Raw genomic sequence first — 18,593 nt, 5'->3', positions numbered from 1 at the left:
TGGCGACAGCCCACAGCACAGAAACGGCTCCCCGCTCCCCATTGCCTTTTAATTTCGTGGCGGGGGGGGGCGGAGAGAGAGAGAGCAGGGGACCCTTATCAGCCGCACTCAATAGAAATCATACCCCACCACATACCCAGCTATTAAAACTCCCTCCTCTTGCCAAGCGGCGCGTGGGGGGCAGGCGCTGAGGGAAGGCCCCAACGGCTTTTCCCTCTCAACCGTCACTGCGTCCGCCTCGAGTTTTAAGCGTTGCCGCCTCCCGGAAGGGTCACGTGGCGTGACGGCCTGCGATTGGTCCGTGCTTCCCAGCGCGGAGAGGGAGGTGGAGCGGCGGGTGGTTGCCTAGGCTACGAGAGGGAGCTGCAGGGCAGAAAGAGAGGCGGCGGGTGGGCTGGTTGGCTGGCTGAGGCGGAGGAGCCGCTGTGCGGCTGGATGGGAGCCTCGCGCAGCGGCGGCGGCAGCGGCAGCAGCAGCCGGTGGCGGGCGGCTGGCGTAACTTTTAACGGTCACGGACACCCCGCCGCCTCTAAGCTTTTTCTTTTCTTTTCTTTTCTGGTGGGTTTTGCTGCGTTCGCCGAGCCAAGTTCGCCGAGCCACGATGACGGTGAGGCACCCGTCGCCCTGGAGCTGAGGGAGAGGGATGAGCCCTTTTGCTTTCGTGAGGTGACCAGAAAGGCGTCGGCAGCAGCGGGGCTGAGGGAAAGGCGGAGGCGGGAGGGAGGGTTTTATAGGAAGGGTTTGCCTTGGCTGGGAGGCTGAGGGAGCAAGTCAGCGCCGAGAACGTGGCTAGCTGCTGGATATTGGGATTTATTTCCCAACTTTTGTATGCCGCCTTTCTCCCGCTGCGCAACCCAAGGCGGAATACACGCGGTGTCCAGTTCTTCCGCCCCCTAGAAGGTGGTGGGTGGTCGTCCTCAGACCATGCTTTCTGATTGTGTTATGCCAGCCAGGGGAGGGATGGTTTCAGTACCCAGGGTGGTTTCAGATCTGTTAAGGTCACCTAGTGAAAGCCTTGTTTGTGGTGGCGCCCTGACTTGAGAAGTCCCCTTCCTAGGGATGTTTCCTTAGTTATACTTGACTCCCTCCTCTTATTCTGAGCTTTTAATTTGCGACAATGTTTTTATATGGCTTTGCTATTGTTCTGCTGCGTGGTTTTGTTTTTGGGGATGTGTTAATGTTTAACCCCAACCCCCCACAGCAATCTGTAATTGTAAGATGCTCTGTGGGTTCTTAAGCCCCCACCTTTCAGTTATATGTCGGTACAATCCTGTGTGTGTTTTCTTGGTATTAAGTATCAATGTGCCCAGTGGGGCTTGCTTCCGGATAAGGATTTCAGTGTGTAGCTCTTAAATAGTTGAAACCCTGGTGTGGCAATGCAGTTTGCTGGTGCTGCCTGCTGAATTCTCACTTAAAGATGCTCTCTTTCCAGTCAAGAGACTTTGAGTGGAATTGTCCTTTCTTCTTTTTACTATGCTATGTGTCTCTTCTGCCCATAACAAACAAGCCTAAAGAGGAAATTTAAATTGTACTTACAGAATTATACCCACTCAAACAAAGGCTGTCAATGCACAGATAAAAAGGCAGGTCTTAAATACAGAATATTGGAGTATGGGTATAACTATGCTATCAAACAAGATAGATGCTTAAGAACAGATACTGTAACTTCAGAACTTTAATTTAAACCCAAATGCCTGGATGCAGCACCAGAAGTGGCAAAATTACTTCAGGCAAGTTCAAATAAATGAAGGATTATTTGGCTTTCCAAATGGGACAACGTTGCAACCAGATAGCAGCTAGCCCTCAAATAGTGCAAATTAGCAAAATTGTGTCAAGGGGTAACAACAACCGATCCAGTTGGAGATTTTGTAGCCCATAAAGCTTCCCAAACAGGTTGCTTCAAATCGGGCAGTCTCTCCCATGCCAGATGTCCACTGGGAATGGTGTTGGTGGATGCAACCACCAACCTTTAATTTAGTGGAATAGAGAGACCAGGAATATGCATGTACAGAAGAAATTTGACCAAAACTTCCATAGGTATGGTATACCCAGAGCTATGGCGATGGCAACAACAAACCCATGGTTTGAGCTTAACAAAGATAACAGACATGGGTGCCTTCTGTTCCTCTGCCTTAAATTGAAGGGTTCAAAATAGTTGACAATTTAAATAAGCTCAAATATACACATAGATGTTGCTGATATACATGTGCAACCTCCCTTACTTTGAATGTTGAATTTGACAAATTCAAAAGTATCTCTAATTATAAAGTAGCCTTTAGTAAATCAGCAGTAATAAATGTTACTACTTCAAAAGTAAGAAAGAATTGTTTGAATATAAGAACAAAAGAAGAGCTTGCTGGATCAGGCCAATGCACAAGGTTTATACCTTATTTCGTGGTATGATAAATCATGATAACAGATGGGAGTGTATGCTAACTGGCAATAACTTTACCAGTTGAACTATAGCCCATTATACACTATGTCAGAAAGGGATTTGAAGCACTGGCATTTGGGGGAAAAAAATCTGCTGGCATGGATTGTACACAATAGTAAGTACACGTGTTGCCAAGGCTGCTGAGTTTTTTTCCTTGCCCTTAAGTTGTCAGGAAAAGCCTTAACAAAGTAGTAGTGCTTGGTTAGCTATTTTGTCTGTGTTGGTAAAAAAAATAAATCAGACTACATAGAAGTAAGTTCTAAAGGTCTGTGGCTGTGTGGGATCTTGATGTTCCTTTTTTTGGCTCAATATGCTGCTTGGCATTACCCTTAATTGCAGATTTATTAGAAGTTGATTCAACAATCTGCAGTTGACTCTTTGCCTTTGGATGTGTTAGTGTGGTTAGGGAGAAAAGACAGACCTCATATTTGCCAAGTCACCCATTCATTTACCTTTCATTTCTGGAATGGGTTCTCATATTTAACCTAATTTATTGGAATTTGGAAATATGGGGGAGTAATTCATTAACTACCTAAAAAACTTTATTTGTTCAAAAGACCTTTATACTTTTTAGCATAACAAAAAGAGGAGCAGAAGTATTTTGCCAATCTAGCAATATAACCCATTAATATATTTTTAATGTGACCCCATATCAGAGCTCAGGTTACTTGAGATCTACCATTCCAGAGTGTAGGAAACATAGTAGGATAGACATGTTCTTCCAGATGTGCTGGGAGTATTTAAAAAAAACGGGATTTGGTATTGGCAAAATGGGAAAATTTTGAAGTGTGTTGTTTATAAGGAGTGTAGATTCATGCAATTCTATGTTATTGACACTGGCCATCTTCTGCACTTGCATTGTTGTTGTTGTTTAGTCGTCTTATGGTATTTTTTTTCCCCCTGGTGCCTAAAATAGTATGGATAAGTGGAGGTTTTAATCTTTTCTCAAACGTAAGAATTGCATGGGGAAAGTGTGAGACGTAATAGTTTATCAAAAGCTTATGTGTCAAGGAGGCCAGGACTCAATAGTCAATTATCTTTTTATTATACATTGTTCCTCTTCTCTTTGCATGTGAAATCTAAATAAAATACATTGGTGATATGAATGTAGGAGCCTTTATTGATGTCAAGTTTGTGCAACTAGGTTTATAAGTTGAGGAGGGTGGGGGAAGCAGATAGGAGGTGCTGAGTGGGATAGATTAATGCTTTATTGATTTATTACACGTTGTATTTTGCTAATTGCAGAAGCTAATCTCCATGACATCTGTTTATATTTTCTTGTAGCTACATAAATACGTATTATGTTATCCACCTGAGCTGTTTGTGTTGTGTTGTCTGGCTTATTAGCTCCATAGTGTTTTCCTTGTGTTAACTGTATGTAATTGACATAAATACAAAATATATTTGCTGTAAAGTAAGATCAGGAAATGCATACAGTGAAATTATACCAAATTACCACACATGAATACCTGAAATTAGATGATAGCAGAAACATTTTAGAGTGACAGTACAGTAATTTCAACCATTTCAATTTATGATTTCAGTGTAGCTAAGCCTATCCAGAACACTAATCAAGAAACAGTACAGCCATAACAAACTTCCAATACATTTGAAGTTGCTCATATTTACTGTTTCCTCAACAGTGAAACCTATTCCCTGTTATTTAGCCCAGTGTTTTCAAAACTAGGGGGACTTAAAAAAAATATTTTGTGATATGGTGTAAGAGTCTAAATAATAATTAAAAAATTGCAATCCCACTGGGGATGCCAAAGACTTTGGGCATCCCTAAAATAGCTCTTTCCTGTGGTCTAAACCACTGAGCCTAGGGCTTGCCAATTGGAAGGTCAGCGGTTCGATTCCCCGCGATGAGGTGAGTGCCCATTGCTCGGTCCCAGCTCCTGCCAACCTAGCAGTTCAAAAGCACGTCAAAGGTCAAGTAGATAAATATGTACCACTCTGGTGGGAAGGTAAAGGGCGTTTCTGTGCGCTGCTCTGGTTTCGCCAGAAGCGGCTTAGTCGTGCTGGCCACATGACCTGGAAAAACTGTCTGTGGACAAACGTCAGCTCCCTTGGCCAGTAAAGCGAGATGAGTGCCGCAACCCCAGAGTCATTCACAACTGAACTTAACTGTCAGGGGTCCTTTACCTTTTTATCCTAGCTATTGTGCACTGCTTAAACTTGGGGTGGGGTGGGATGGTGTTCTTGCATCCCCACCAGTTCATTTAGAATTCCTGGGTAGCCTGAGGACAATGCTAAGTGGAAAAACAAGTATTAAACAGACTCTTCTCTTCTCCCAAATCTGATTCTCCAAATAAGATTTCAGACTCCTACAGATGCTTTTGATTTTAAGAAATTAGGGTTGGCATACACACAACTTATATGAAAGCTATATTTTAAGCTTAGTTTCTGCTTTTGAAACTACTTACCCCTGAATGTTCTTATCTATCTGTCACACCAACTCAGTGAGGTAGGTAAGGCTGAGAGACTGTGACTGGCCCAAGTTAGTTTCACGGCTTAGGGGTTTGAGCCCTGATTTCCCCTGTCCTATTCTAATACTGCACCACTTACAAATAGAAATGCAGTAATAGTAAAGCAACAAAGAATAGTTAGCTTGAATAGTTAGTGGTATTATTTTTACTTATTTATTGCATTTATACCCCACCTTTTATCCAAGGAGCTCAAGGTAGCGCACATAGTTCTGCCCCTTCTTTAATCCCATCAAACCAGGTGAGGGTAGCTGATGGATCTCAAACCCTTTGTGAGTTAGGGGCTTCTCCTGTTTATGAAGACAGTCTCTGGCAGATTGAGCAGACAAGACCAACAGTGGGTCCAATGGTCAATAAGGTGGTTTCTGGACTTTCTGTAGAGGGAAGTGAGGGGCAGATGGGGTTTGTCACCCTGGGAAGGTAGCCCATCTAGGAGAAGGAAAACACTGATCCTAAACCTCCGTGGCCTTGCGGGATAACTTCAGAAGAACAAAAGGCTAAGAAGTACCATAAACCCTACACAAATCTGGAGTGGAGTCCCTAAGATGGTTGGATGGTACCTCCTTCCAGCAACTCCTGCAGCCAAGCTGGTGCCAAATGTGTTGCTCTGCTTTCCTTTGGACCACATCAGCAAGGCCAGGGAGGAGGTGTCTTGTTGCCAATCCAGGACCTCCATACACACTGCCCAGGCTTGTGCTCTGGGAAGGTCACTTCAGTGCTGCTAACACAGCAATTTGACTTCATCCCTGGAGGCACACTCCATTGTCTATTGAGATAGATGGATCCCAACAACCCTGTGAAGAAGGTTAGCCTGACAGGCAGTGACTGTTCCAAGGTCATTCAGTGAGCTTCATGGTTGAGTGGGGTTTTGAATCCTGGTCTCCCTGGTCTTAGGCCAATACTCTAACCACAACACCATACTGACATAGCATGTGGTACTTCAGCTTTGTGGGGAGATGAATAGAGGCAGGGGGATTGAACATGTCAACTTAATACTACGACCCTCCACACTGTTCTCTCTCTCTCTCTCTCTCTCTCTTTGTCTTCCCTACCCACTTACCCAAAAGAAACCTAGTTTGTAAGGGAGCAAACTATACGTGACATACCTGGGACAAAGTTTCATTGAACTAGTGGGGCTTGTGAGTATATTGCCTAGGACTGCACTGTTAGTTCCTCGAGGAAGAGATCTGTCTTTGCTTCCACTTTGAGAAGTACTATAATAAATAATAAATAATAAATTTTATTTATATCCCGCCCTCCCCAGCCGAAGCTGGGCTCAGGGCGGCTAACAACAATAAAATAAAATAAATAAAATAAAATAAAATAAAAAGCAATATGCACATTGACAGCACTATGAAAATAATTATAAAAACCTTACAACCTATTTGTTTGCCTATTCATTTTCTGCATGCACTACAAACAGAATATAGCATAAGAAGTCTGAGGTTTTTGAATATTTCAAGCTTTATAAGATATTTTATCTCTAACTTAAGCTGATCAGTCTTATTTGTCATGTTGTTATTATTTATTGAATTTATATGCCACCCTATACCCGGCAGTCTCAGGGCAGTTCACATACTGTGTTCATACTGTTAGTGATATGGGCTGTACAAGGTTTTTAAAATGCTTAGTGACCATTTTTTCTAAAGCAATGTAATGGAATAACAGTTTTTAGTTATTCTAAACCAGGGGTGTCAAACTCAAATTCATCGGGGGCCGCATCAGCAGTTTGGTCCCCCTCAAAGGGCCGGTTGTATCTGTAGGACTATGTAAAGGACATGTGAAGTGGAGGTTTCCTGTGTAGAACAGCCGACGCCGCTAGAGGGCAGACATTCTCTGGCTTGTAGGCTGCCGCGCATGCGCTGAAGAGGCGGCTTTCTTGTGTCAAAAATTTTAAAAAAGCGAGAATAAAAGGTGAAGGCTGGCGGTCGGCGGCGGCTACAAGGGCCACATGACGAGGTCTGGCGGGCCGGATTCGGCCCGCGGGCCTTGTGTTTGACACCCGTGTTCTAAACCATACAGAATGAAAATGAGAAATAGAGGTCCAACTTCATGGAGTCTGACTGGCTGAAACAATAGGTGTTGTAGTTTTAAATTGTTGCATGTTTACATATGGAAAAACAAAATATAATGCTGCCCACCACAACATGCAGACTGATGTATGTTTTGGAACTCGGTTTAAAAGTTATGAAGGAGTATGTATCCCAGTTATATGGCCACATTCACATTAAAATTGTTCTCTTGTTATACTTAAAACAAACTTGGGAGATATTTCTCTTTAGGCACCCATGTTGCTTATATTACTAGCTGCTATCAGATGTGGATGGGGACAGATCACAGCTTAAGTTAGGATTTGGACAATTTAGCAGAAACATTCATTTCCTTTGCAAAACAGTATTTTCTAATGAATGTTTTATGTTGATGTGGCTATCCCTTGGTAGGGGAAAAAGTTTTTATATTGTTAATTAAAACTCATTATTAATATTAATAAGTAGAAACAAAATGTCTACATTAGTTGGATTTGGGATACAACATTTCTGGACATATTTTGCTCTCTGTATACACAGGAAAAGGATAGACTGAATGGCTTGTGTCCAACTGACATCAGTACAGTGCCACTTGATAGCAGTAGAGAACAAATTTGCCCAATAGCAGCCTATTATTAAGTGCAGTAATGTCTGTTTTTAAACCAGAAATGTTTGAACTGGAGACAGAAACAGGAAACACGCAGTTGGCACAGTTTCATTCCTTTCAAGACTTGCTTCCAGGCAAGTCAGTCAGTTATTTGTATGTTCCAGTCCTTTTATTTTTTAATCTAATTTTCTTTGTGAAAAGCACTATGTTATTACTGCATATTCCAATTCAGGGATCATACTGCATGCTACATTGAATACTCTTCCTACGTATATTAGCTGAGCCGTCTCCTGAGATGTTTCTGTGAATTGAAAAGTGCCTATAAAACTTGTGTGATTAGAAAGTTCAGACATATCTGCTGTAAAGTACTGAAGAGAATTTGCAACTTTTGAGGCTAAATGAGTTCTCTGAAATTTAATATCCAGATGTTCTCAGACTTCTTTTTGGAAGTTCCAGCAGTTGTAAACTTCAACTCAGAGCCTTTTGATGAATTGCTCTATTTTGAAGGCTGAGTAATTCTTCAATATATAGATGAGGCAATCGGCTTACAGTTCACAGCAAGATGAGCAGATGTACTAGGCTAGTAGTAGAATTATGCGATGTGAAATGTTTGGCTTTTGAAGTGTACGACTTAGTTTCTGCATGTGAAATTCCTGACACTGGTACTGGGTTTGGCAATGTTCATAGGAAAATGTTAGATTTGCTATTCAATATAAAAATACTCAAAGAATTGCATAAGAAAAGAATATCTCTGTAGAAAGCTTCATAAAAAAATATAAAATATGTACACATAGCTTTTTGTATTATTTTGCTGGCATTTGTTAACCAGAGATAATTGGGTACAGAGGCGGAATTTACTTTTATTATATTTAGATCCTTCCCTTAGTTATTGATTGGAAAAACTTAGAGCAGATGGCACAAAAAGTACAAATGTGTCAAAGCAGGCCAGTGGAAAGAGCCTTTCTGTCTGTCCCACTACCTGAGAAGTGACTAGCCAATTGGGAGGGGCACTGTGGATCAGCAATGGAATGAGTCTTTTTCAGGTAAATACAGTAAGACTCATCCCATTATCTTAGCATGATTATTGTTTATTAAATTTATACCCTATCCTTTTTGCTCTCAAGAAAGTACCTGATAGAATACTTGCTATGATGTTTTTTCTATACTAGTTTAATTTCTGATTCTTTTAATATATTATTTGTTAGTCCAAGCCTTTGGATGGGATCAGATAATAACTGACAGATCTAGCTCTTTTGCAAATGGGCCCCAAAAAGTTGGTTACCTCTTGTTCTGTTGTACAATTTTATTATCATAGTATTGCCATATATCACAATTGTTCCTATTTAGTTTAGTTTATCATTACCAGCCTTTGAATTTCCAAATACCATAATTAAGCATATAAGTTGTAAACATGCATCACCAGTGTACTGTACTATAAGGATTTTATGAAAGGCCTCTTGAAACTGGAAACCTAGAAAAAAGGAGTGCACTTGGACATTATAATAATGATTTGTTTTATTTTGCATTACAGTCTGCCAGTTGCCTTGTTACCAACAATAACATTAGTTATCATCTATCCCTTGGGATCGGCAGACCCAGAAATCAAGCACATAATCATGTGAGCTGTGCACATAGCTCTTTGGGCACAAATGAGATGAAGATTTTTTTGAGTAGGCCTTGTGGGGACTATTTGCATATCTGAAGTTATATGCACTTGTGGTTCTTTGAATCATTGGAAGTGACTGCTGCAGCTCACCTTGAACCCAAGAGCCCTAAGTCTGAGAGTGAGGAGGAGATAAGTGACTGAAGAATGGGACGGGTACCTAGTATTCAGACATTATTTATATGGCTGCTCTTTTTCAGCCTTGAATATAGATATATAAAAATAGTATATTTGGATCATAATAAAAAGCTAGCATACCCAGCTTTTAAAGTGTATGACCAATTATATATAAGAAAAGCTGTATCAAATTTGTTGTCCCTCCTTTGCTAATAGTTTTGTTCCAGTATAGTTAGGTGGTTTTTTGCTTCTTCCCACATAGTTTTTGCAGCACCAAAATGACCTACCCAGGTCGCAAGCTAAGACAGTGTGTATGGAGGGCCAGGGCTGCCCAGATGACAAGACCCACCAACCTCACCTATTCCTCTTTACACCTTGGCGAAACAAAAACAAAAAACCCTTAGCTCTTGCCATTGCTCGTTTGCTTGCCTGAGCCACTTGCTTGCACATGGCTCCCTTCTCTTCTTTCCTCTTCCTTCTAATTTTGTCTTGGCTGCCTGTCCATCCATATCTCCATCCTCCAGATCCCTCTTCCTCACCTTGCCTAGATCACCCTCCTGCTCACATTTCCTGGGTCTGTCTCTGTCCTTTGGATCCTCCCACCCACCAGCTCAGCAGCTCAGCACACTGCCACTTGTCTGTGTAGCCAATGTGCAATGTGACAATGTGATATTTTATATATTAGAGAGATGTGCATGCCATTCTAGCCAAATGCTGGCTCAATGAGTTGCTTCCCAAACCAAGTGCATGTGTGGACCTTTAGCTATGTTCCTTGTGCATCAGGCAGATTTTCTATCTATGTTTATGTCCAACATAGGTTTTCAAATTAGAATTGGGGTGCTAAATCAGGAAAGAGAAAGGTTCTGTGCTGAGTTTGGTTCAAGTTTATGTTTGGCTTGATTCTTAGCACCAAACCAACTCTCTTGTTCATGGCCAGTAGAGATTTACTTTTGATGAGCCAGTGGCTGTGACTGGATTATTGGAGACTTTGCTACAGTTCAGAGTTGCAGTAACTTAGATAGTAATGCTGATTAGGATGTACCACTTTGGATCCCAGGTGAGAGTGAACAAATGACTGAATGTTCCTTTGTACGAAAACATTTACTGCATGTAGAAAACTATATTGGAGGGCAGGGAGAACGCTAGGCTTAAAACCCTTCATTCTGTCATTTAGTATACATGTGGAGGAATGTATTTCTCTATGGAGCACGTGGAAGACTAAAGTAGCACAGCCCAAACAGTTCTGTAAGGACTAGGTCAGATTTTCAGGAGTTACCAGTTTTCCCATATGTGATTACTCACCATTGTGCAGGCCTCAAACCTAGATGCAACACTGCTAGTTCATCCACCCTGCAGTTTTAAACTTATTTTCTTTTTTCAGATTTAGTACTTCATTAAAGGAAAGACTTCAGAAATGGATACAAAAAGGTCACAGTGGCATTCTAGCATGCTGAAGTTGCTGATACTTCTAATATGTTTTGTAAGTAGACAATTTCTTTATGTGTGTTGTGAATTTATGCTCCAGTGGGTTGCACAAGTGGTTGTAGTAGATGACTCCCTACTGAGGGAATCGGAGACAACAGTGTTCAGTAGTAACAAGATGTCCTGGGAGGTTTGCTGTCTTCCAGGTGCATAGATTTACAGTGTGACGGAGTTGTCATCAAATTTTATAAACCCCACTGACCACAACCCTTCTGATTTGTGTGGGTACGAACAATACTGCCAGACACAGCCTTTGACATATAGCATGGGCTATGAAACTCTGGGCAGGAAGTTGAAGAGCCTTGGGGCAAAGGTGGCTTTTTCAACACACTTTCCTGATGACATTTGTGGCCTAGGAAGAGAGAGTAAAATACTCAAAGTAAACTACTAGCTGCGCAAGTGGTGTTGTCAGGAAAAGTTTGGCTTCTTGGACTATGATCTCCTCTGTTTTGAGGAAGGACATCTGGCAAGATATGGGTTGCACCTCACAGCGGTTGGCAAGAATATATTTGCTTAAGAGTCTTGCAAACCTGATCAGGAGAACTTTAAACTAAATCCTTATGGGGTGGGAGACAATTTTACAAACAGCAGGGGAACACCTGGTATTGGGTATAATAGCTTCATTGATGCATAGGTAACTGAGGTGGTGCTCCAGAAACTGCTTAAAGGACAAACTACAAGATGGTAGCAGCTGGAGGGATTGACTCATGATTTCAGTTATTTCTATACTAATGCTCACTATATGGGAAACAAGCAAGACAAATTTGAGCTCTTAAAACAGGAAGGCAAATATGACCTAATAGGCATTATTGAAATCTGGTGGTATGAGACTGATGACTGGAATGTGGAAACTGAAGCATATAACCTGTTCAAAAGGAATAGACCAAACAAGAAAGGAGGAGGAGTAGCATTGTATGTAAAGGATGTATGCACTTGTGAAGAGTTCCATGATCTGGAAGATGGAGGGCAGATAGAAATTATATGGCTAATAATTGTTGTAGAGGCAAGCAACCTTAGTGTCTGCTATAGACAGCCAAGCAAGACTGAAGACTAAAGACTTGGATGCCTTCCTAGAGTAGATGACCAAACATTCAACAAAGAGATTTACAGTAGTCATGGGAGACGTATGCTTCTCCAATATTTGTTGGAACTCAAAACTCCACCAAGAATGTACGATCCAACAAATTCCCCCATTGCCTTGCTGACAAGTTTATTTCCCAGAAAATGGAAGAAGCAACATGAGGATCATCTATCTTGGACATGGTCCTCACCAACAGGGAGGAACTGATCAACGGTGTGGAAATACTGAGACGCTTGAGAGGAAGTGTTCATGTCCTCTTGGAATATATTGGAGATAGTTTTTCTTAGTAATCAGTGGCAATTGCAGAATAACTGGCCAGAACTAGCATCCCTAATCGTTGGCCATGCTGGTTGGGGCTGTTGTATAAAACATCTGAAGGTCAACAGTTTGGGAAGGCTCTATAAGATTATTGATAAAATTCAGCTGATTAAGATATTGTGAATTAGCCCAAAGCAGTTCATGCTTTACCAAGAGGCAATGAATGTAGGATCATGTTAGTTCTGAATGTGGTGTTGTTACAAGCTTAGTTAAGGTTAGCAAACCTCTAGCTCATACTTGCAGAATAACAATACTTAGAAGTCACCACCCACGCTCTTGAATAATAATGTTGAAGTAATATTGAAAACAACATGTATTTGTCTCACAAATGTGTGTAGGACTTAAACACATAGTTAATTTAAGTACCACTGATTTTAAATGGGAGTTATGTGTGTAAGGCTGTAATGCTAAATAGATTTCTCTGTCAGTAAGCCTTAGTGAATACAGTGGGACTTATTTCTGAGTAAATACCTATTTTGCACAATTTCAAATACTAAGATGTAGCATATTATTTTTGTCTTAGTGATTTTTAAAGATTTTTGTAATTTTAGCTTACGTTGTTTGTCAATAGAATTTTGATATTTGTACACTTAAAAAAATTAATTTAACGATTCCTTAGCTGTGCCTAATAGATCCAACTTGCTTCAGTGAGGGGTGGTGCATTTCTGTCAATAGCATCTACTTCTAGGAAAACACTTCAAAAATACAAATGTTAACTATATTTTAAGGTAGCACAGATACATATCACCAATTTGACTTTGCTTCTAAACCAATTTAATTAGATAGATAAAAGTTACAACTATTTCAGTTACATGTCTTAATGATAAAATGAATCTAAGCACAGATGTTGCATCAGTAATTTGCGTTCAAAGATTTTTCCTACTGGAGGTGATTAGGATAAAGCATAGGTTTATCCACCAGTAAAGAGAGCTCCAATAATGTAAGGTTACTGTTTCAACCAGCAAGATTGGAGGCTACTGCCAATGGTCCTCTCACTGACTGTAGCCTGCAAAAAGGCCTGAAATGGAGTGTTTCAGTGTGGGGTGTCAGCTGCTCTGGATCCTAAGAAGGGCCAGATGCCAAATGTTCGATGGCATTTACCTAATCCCAGATATGTGCATACAGGACTGCAGCCAGGGAGCGCAATCTCAACACCTTGAAAGCACCAGGGGGGAGGAGCAAGACATGTAGGATTATACCAATAGAAAGAGATTAACTGAAGCACTATTAATTAATTTTATGTTTTCATTTTTAGACAAACACTGTAATTTGTGAAACTGGAGACTGTAGAGAGCAAGAGTTCAGGGATCATGATGGAAACTGTATGCTATGCAAACAATGTGGACCTGGCATGGAACTGTCTAAGGTATGCATGTATTCACATTCTCTAAACCATTTTTTCTTTTGATCCTATTTCGCAGTTATTGAGATTAACTTGAGTATTATGTATTGAGGGTTGTGAAATGGCACTTAGAAATGACAAGCAAGTGTTTTGTTAAAAATATTTAGATTCCCAGTATTAAGAATTTAAGAACAGTTCTGCTAGGTTAGGCCCAAAGGCCCATCTAATCCAGCATTGCTTTCCCATAGAGGCCTACCAGATGTCTATGGGAAGCCCACAAAGATGACACATGCACAATGGCACCCTCACATTTGTGTTCCACAGCAGCTGGTATTCACAGCAACCAATATTCTGTGATACACTTTGTCAGAGTCATTTTATATAGTTATGAGGCTATTCATAACTTTTAGGCCATTCCTTTATATACAAAAACATGAAATATGTGATTAGATTCTTAGCCATATTTGGTTCTGGAGTAAAAATGTTAAAACAGAAGCTTTGTGGTTTCTGCTTTCTTTGAACTGATTTGCTCAGAGCATCCACAAGCTTAAAATTTAGTAGGAGATTTTATTCTTAAAGAACATTACACCCTTTCTTCACTGCTTTTAGTTAAATGAAAAGCTGTGCATCTTATGAGTGTCATAAATAACATTTAATACTGCTGCTATGTGCTTTTTGCCACTTGGAAGAGCAGAAAGTATTTTTATGCTACGGACTGGTTGCATTTGCATGTAAAGCTAAATAATTATTTGTTGTGACTTGCTTGAACATCTGAACCCACCCTAGGCAACTTGCTGTCGTTAACAGCAAACCGAGAAGTGAATCCATGGTTTCTTGTTAGCTTACAAATTGTGTCTTTTTTAAACTAAAGTTTGGGGTTGTGGTCAAACCCAGTGGATTTTTCTTAACCATGGTTGGTTTGCCTAATTTGAGCTCAACAACAACAAATCCAAATGCGGATGAATTCTGATAATAGTCCTTTAGACAAGATGTTTCCCATAGAAAGTAGTGTACACTGAGAGTTCATGACAGAAGTTGCGATATTCTGGTGGTGACTCAGATTAGATTTACTTAGGGTTGTCTAACCATCTTTTGTGAAAGCCTCTCCCTTGGTTAACTGCTTCTTTTCATCTTTTATCTTTGGATAGATGGTAAATATTAGCTCTTCAGTTTCTGACACCTCAGAGCAACGTTGCTCATTAAAATCTTACCTGATTTTTGTCCAACAACCTATGATACTTAGATCTCCAGGGGCAGAGTCTTCTCCTCCCATTTGCTTGGGTGGCCAAGTGCCTGTAAGTTTGGAAGCAAAACAGGACCACCCAAATATAAAGTCATTACTTCACACCTGCAGGCTATGGTGGAACTCATGGAATGGTGTCTTTCTGCTCTCCCTACTTCTTCAGAATAGATAACTATTGCTGTTTTACCTGTCCTTCCAAATTCTACCTTGTCTAATTTCCAAATCTTTTTACCATTGCATTATCCAGACTCCTGTGGTACACAACTGCCTCCATATTAAAGATCTCCAAAACCACATTTTATTTATACTTGCTTGTGAACATGTATCTTACAGTGAATACACATGTAAGATACATGTTCACATGCAAGTATAAATCAAAACATTGCCTGTTCTTCCCTTTCCTGCTGGGGCAGAACAGGAGTTTCATTCAGGCTGCAGCTTTCTCCTTTCCCAGCTGATTTGCTGCTGCTCTCCTCTACTATGGGCTCAGGTGGAAGCTCACTACAGAACTGAGAGATTTGGGGAGGTAGAATGAGGAGGGGGCTGTTGCCTTGGTTCTCATAGGAAAAGACTTGTCATTCTCTGCCCAGCTTCCTTGCTGGAGCTTCTTCTGGGAAGATCACATTTGGTCCTTCATATTCTTACCATATCCCCCCCCCCCTTCTGCCAGCCCTCCGTGGCCTGGGATATTTTGGTAAGAGAGCAGCAGAAGATTGAGTCAGTGAGGCTGACTGACTTAAAAGTTCTGCCTCTACTCCAGTTCTGTCACTCTGTTGGATTAATATATCTGAAAAGTCTTTGGGGGTCATGATACCCCCAAGTAAAATACTCAAATGCTTAGGAATACACAGGGTTTTATGTTTTCTTTTACTTTGTCGCATGAAGCACTGAGAAGGGGCAGAATGTGGTTGCAGAGAGAAAGGAATGGGGTGGCTCGTCCATGCCCCTGGGTGGCTTCCTCTACTGCTGTCTCCAGTTGGTAGATGGCATCTTCTAGGGTGGACCCTTGTCCCAGCAATGAAATGACTAGACCAAGCCCTGATAGAGAAGCCAGTAAAGTGGGGTACGGGGAAGAGAGACAGGGCTGTTTGGGAGAGAGAGGGGGGTGAGGGAAGAAGAGGAAATAAACTTCATGTGTGTTTGTATTATTAACTCATGGCTATGGAATTCACTACAACAATTCACTTCCCCTTGTTCGATGGAGTCACTGTTAGCAGTACGCTGTTAGCAATACACAGCTTGTATCTGTTGGTTCAAGAAAATACAGGTAAAAATTCCTGGTTGCCAAGATCTTAAGTTTGGGGCAAGTACTCTTTGATGAGAGAACCCTTAGCAGAGATTTAAAATCACAAAATATGCAGCAAACTAAAGCATGGAAATAAGGAATGTTAGACCTTTAAAATAGGCTCTTGTAAGTTCCAAAACATCTCTCTACCCCCAGCATAGGAAAAGACCACAGGTTTGGTAAGTTAAGAATTGGTTTACTTACAAACTGTCTAAAGGTCAGATTCATGTCCCTCCCACTGTTTTTAGCAGGCTTATTTTTGGGAGTGGTTGATGACATTTGAGCTCTTGAAGAGCCATCAAGGTGGCAGCCACTGTTTTTGTTTCTCTCCCTTAATACAGTGCCTCTTTCTTACGTGGAGGTTGGGAGGTTGGATATGGAGGTTGGGGAGGAATGGCAGCCACTAGCCTGACAGAACTTCAAGAGTGCCAGTGAGTGTTTTCCTAAACCCAAAAAATAATACCCACTCAAAATGCATTGCCTTTAATGCCTTGTCAAATATGCCTGTGAAATTTGAGGGGCCATTTGGGTTTAGCCCTAGTTATAGCTTGCATCAGTCTGAAGGCTTATAGATAATTTATAAATAAATTATTATACTTTGTCCAATTCTATGTCCATTAAATTAGATACACGTTAGATTATCTTGCTTGCTTTTAACATAGTAATCAGGAAACTGGTCTATTGTATGTGCTATTTAAAACATATCTTCCATATCTTTGGCAAGTCTTTCAAAGGAACTATTTTGAAGCAGTTACTGGATAACATTTTGTCCTTCAAAATTAGCTCTTTCAAACAATATGCTTTGCAACTCTAACTACAATATGCACATTTCAGAATACAATATGCTTTTTAAAAAGAAACAAATTACTTCATATAAAAATGCTGTGTTTTTAGTTTATCTAGTATTTAAGGGAAGGATGTGGGAGAAGTGTCTGTTTCTAAAACTCTTGTTCCTGATATCACCCCTATCCACTACCATTTGCCAGAACAATATAAATGCAGATATCCCTTGCAGTTTGTTTATGGAATATATTTGCAGTAATGACATACTGGTGCTTATTATTATCAAAAAGGGACCACTATGAACATTGTAGCCCACTCTTATGACTCTGAATAAGAATTTGATCTTAGTAAAAAAAAAATTCAACAACAGGCATAACTTTAACCTCCCTAAAGCCAAATGAGAGAGTCTTTCAGCTGCTTCCTAAAGGCAAAGCTAATCATTATGTCTAGCAGAGTGCTTTTGTAGAGTTAGCTTTTGCAAGAAAGACACCACTTGGCTGGTTTTGGCAATAGAAAATTACAAGGAGGGAAAGGGTTTCCCAAAGAAATAGGAAAGTGTGCGATACACTTGCACTCCCTTTTTAGAGTGAGGACAACTGGAGAACTCAGTGGCATCGCAGGACCATATCTGGTTGACTACATAGCACTTGATGTCATCATGCTTACTGTATGACCCCCTAAACATTTGGTACCACACAGTGAAGAAACCAATTCATTTTAAATTTGCGCTCAAACAGTGGCTGCAAACTGCCACAAAAATATGCAAGGAATTGGGTAAGGGAAGGCTTTATAATGAGCACTCTAAAATAGCAACATGGTGGACTCCCACATAAACCTGCCTATGCACGGAGGTTATTTTCAGTAGACCTCCCCAGCCATCTAAAATGAGTCGGGTGGTGGTGACTGGAGAGGCCTTCTTCATAGTGGCACCTTGCTTAAATAATTCACTTCTCAGAGCGCTATAGGTAATGTATCCTCCACATCAGTCAAATACCCTTTTTATTTTCTCAAGAATTTTAACTTAATGGTATATTTTATGTTGCTGTTTTTATTCAGTTTTGCTTTACTATTTTATTAATATCATTGATGCTGTTTTATTGTATTATATCATTTGTGTGAACCACCTTGGAAATATTGAAGGAAGGTGCACACATTCCTTAAATAAAGTAATTTGCACTCCAATTTTGCTAAATAAATTACTATCATATTCTAGCTATTTTAAATACATAGCACCAGCTCCTCACTATGTTCTCAGTGTTGCTAATAAACATTGAAAACATGTTAATATTGGTAGTTAATATTTGGGTTTTTAAAAATTGGATCCATGATGCCTTGTTTTTTAGTGAAAAGCAGAGTTTTGCACTTTATTATAAAGATGAAAGATGCATATTTCAAACAGTTGCAAATGGTTATTTACTTTCTTAGTTTAGCTACTATCATTTGATATGCTTTTATTTTTCCTGTTTTGGTGTAAGTGTCCAAGAACTTAGAGCTTCTGCATTTTCACAAACCTAGCTTAATTAATAGTGGACAGCTCAATAATTCCCATAAGCCTGTAATAATGTAGCTGTGGGAGACCATGGAGTCCTTTATCATTCAAATGCTTAGCCGTTTCTCAAATAAAGTAGATGAATAAGTATTGCTTATAGAAGTAAGGGAGATTATTAGTAGTGGAAGACACATTTGAACTTGCTGAAAGGATTGCTTTTGTCTCTAGAAAGTCTT

General features: G+C 40.4%; 1 protein-coding gene across 8 annotated transcripts in view; it reads left to right on the top strand.

Annotated features, from left to right (window-relative positions):
• Window positions 1-18,593, top strand: part of TNFRSF19 (TNF receptor superfamily member 19) — a 51,268-nt gene that overhangs the window by 7,310 nt on the left and 25,365 nt on the right. For 6 of the 8 annotated variants that reach the window (XM_083609226.1, XM_083609231.1, XM_083609232.1 and 3 more), the window contains 2 exons: window positions 10,716-10,814; window positions 13,471-13,581. In XM_083609226.1, coding sequence (XP_083465352.1) covers window positions 10,749-10,814; window positions 13,471-13,581 — 177 coding nt within the window. In that variant the 5' untranslated portion in view covers window positions 10,716-10,748. Of the gene's footprint in view, window positions 1-325; window positions 608-10,715; window positions 10,815-13,470; window positions 13,582-18,593 lie in introns of those variants that run through there. The other 2 variants (XM_083609230.1, XM_083609233.1) reach the window with 2 other exon arrangements.

The sequence above is a fragment of the Podarcis filfolensis genome, assembly GCF_964270895.1.
Source record: "Podarcis filfolensis genome assembly, chromosome: 4".
NCBI classification, from domain to species: Eukaryota; Metazoa; Chordata; class Lepidosauria; order Squamata; family Lacertidae; genus Podarcis; species Podarcis filfolensis.
This window is presented reverse-complemented; position numbering and strand designations above follow the sequence as displayed.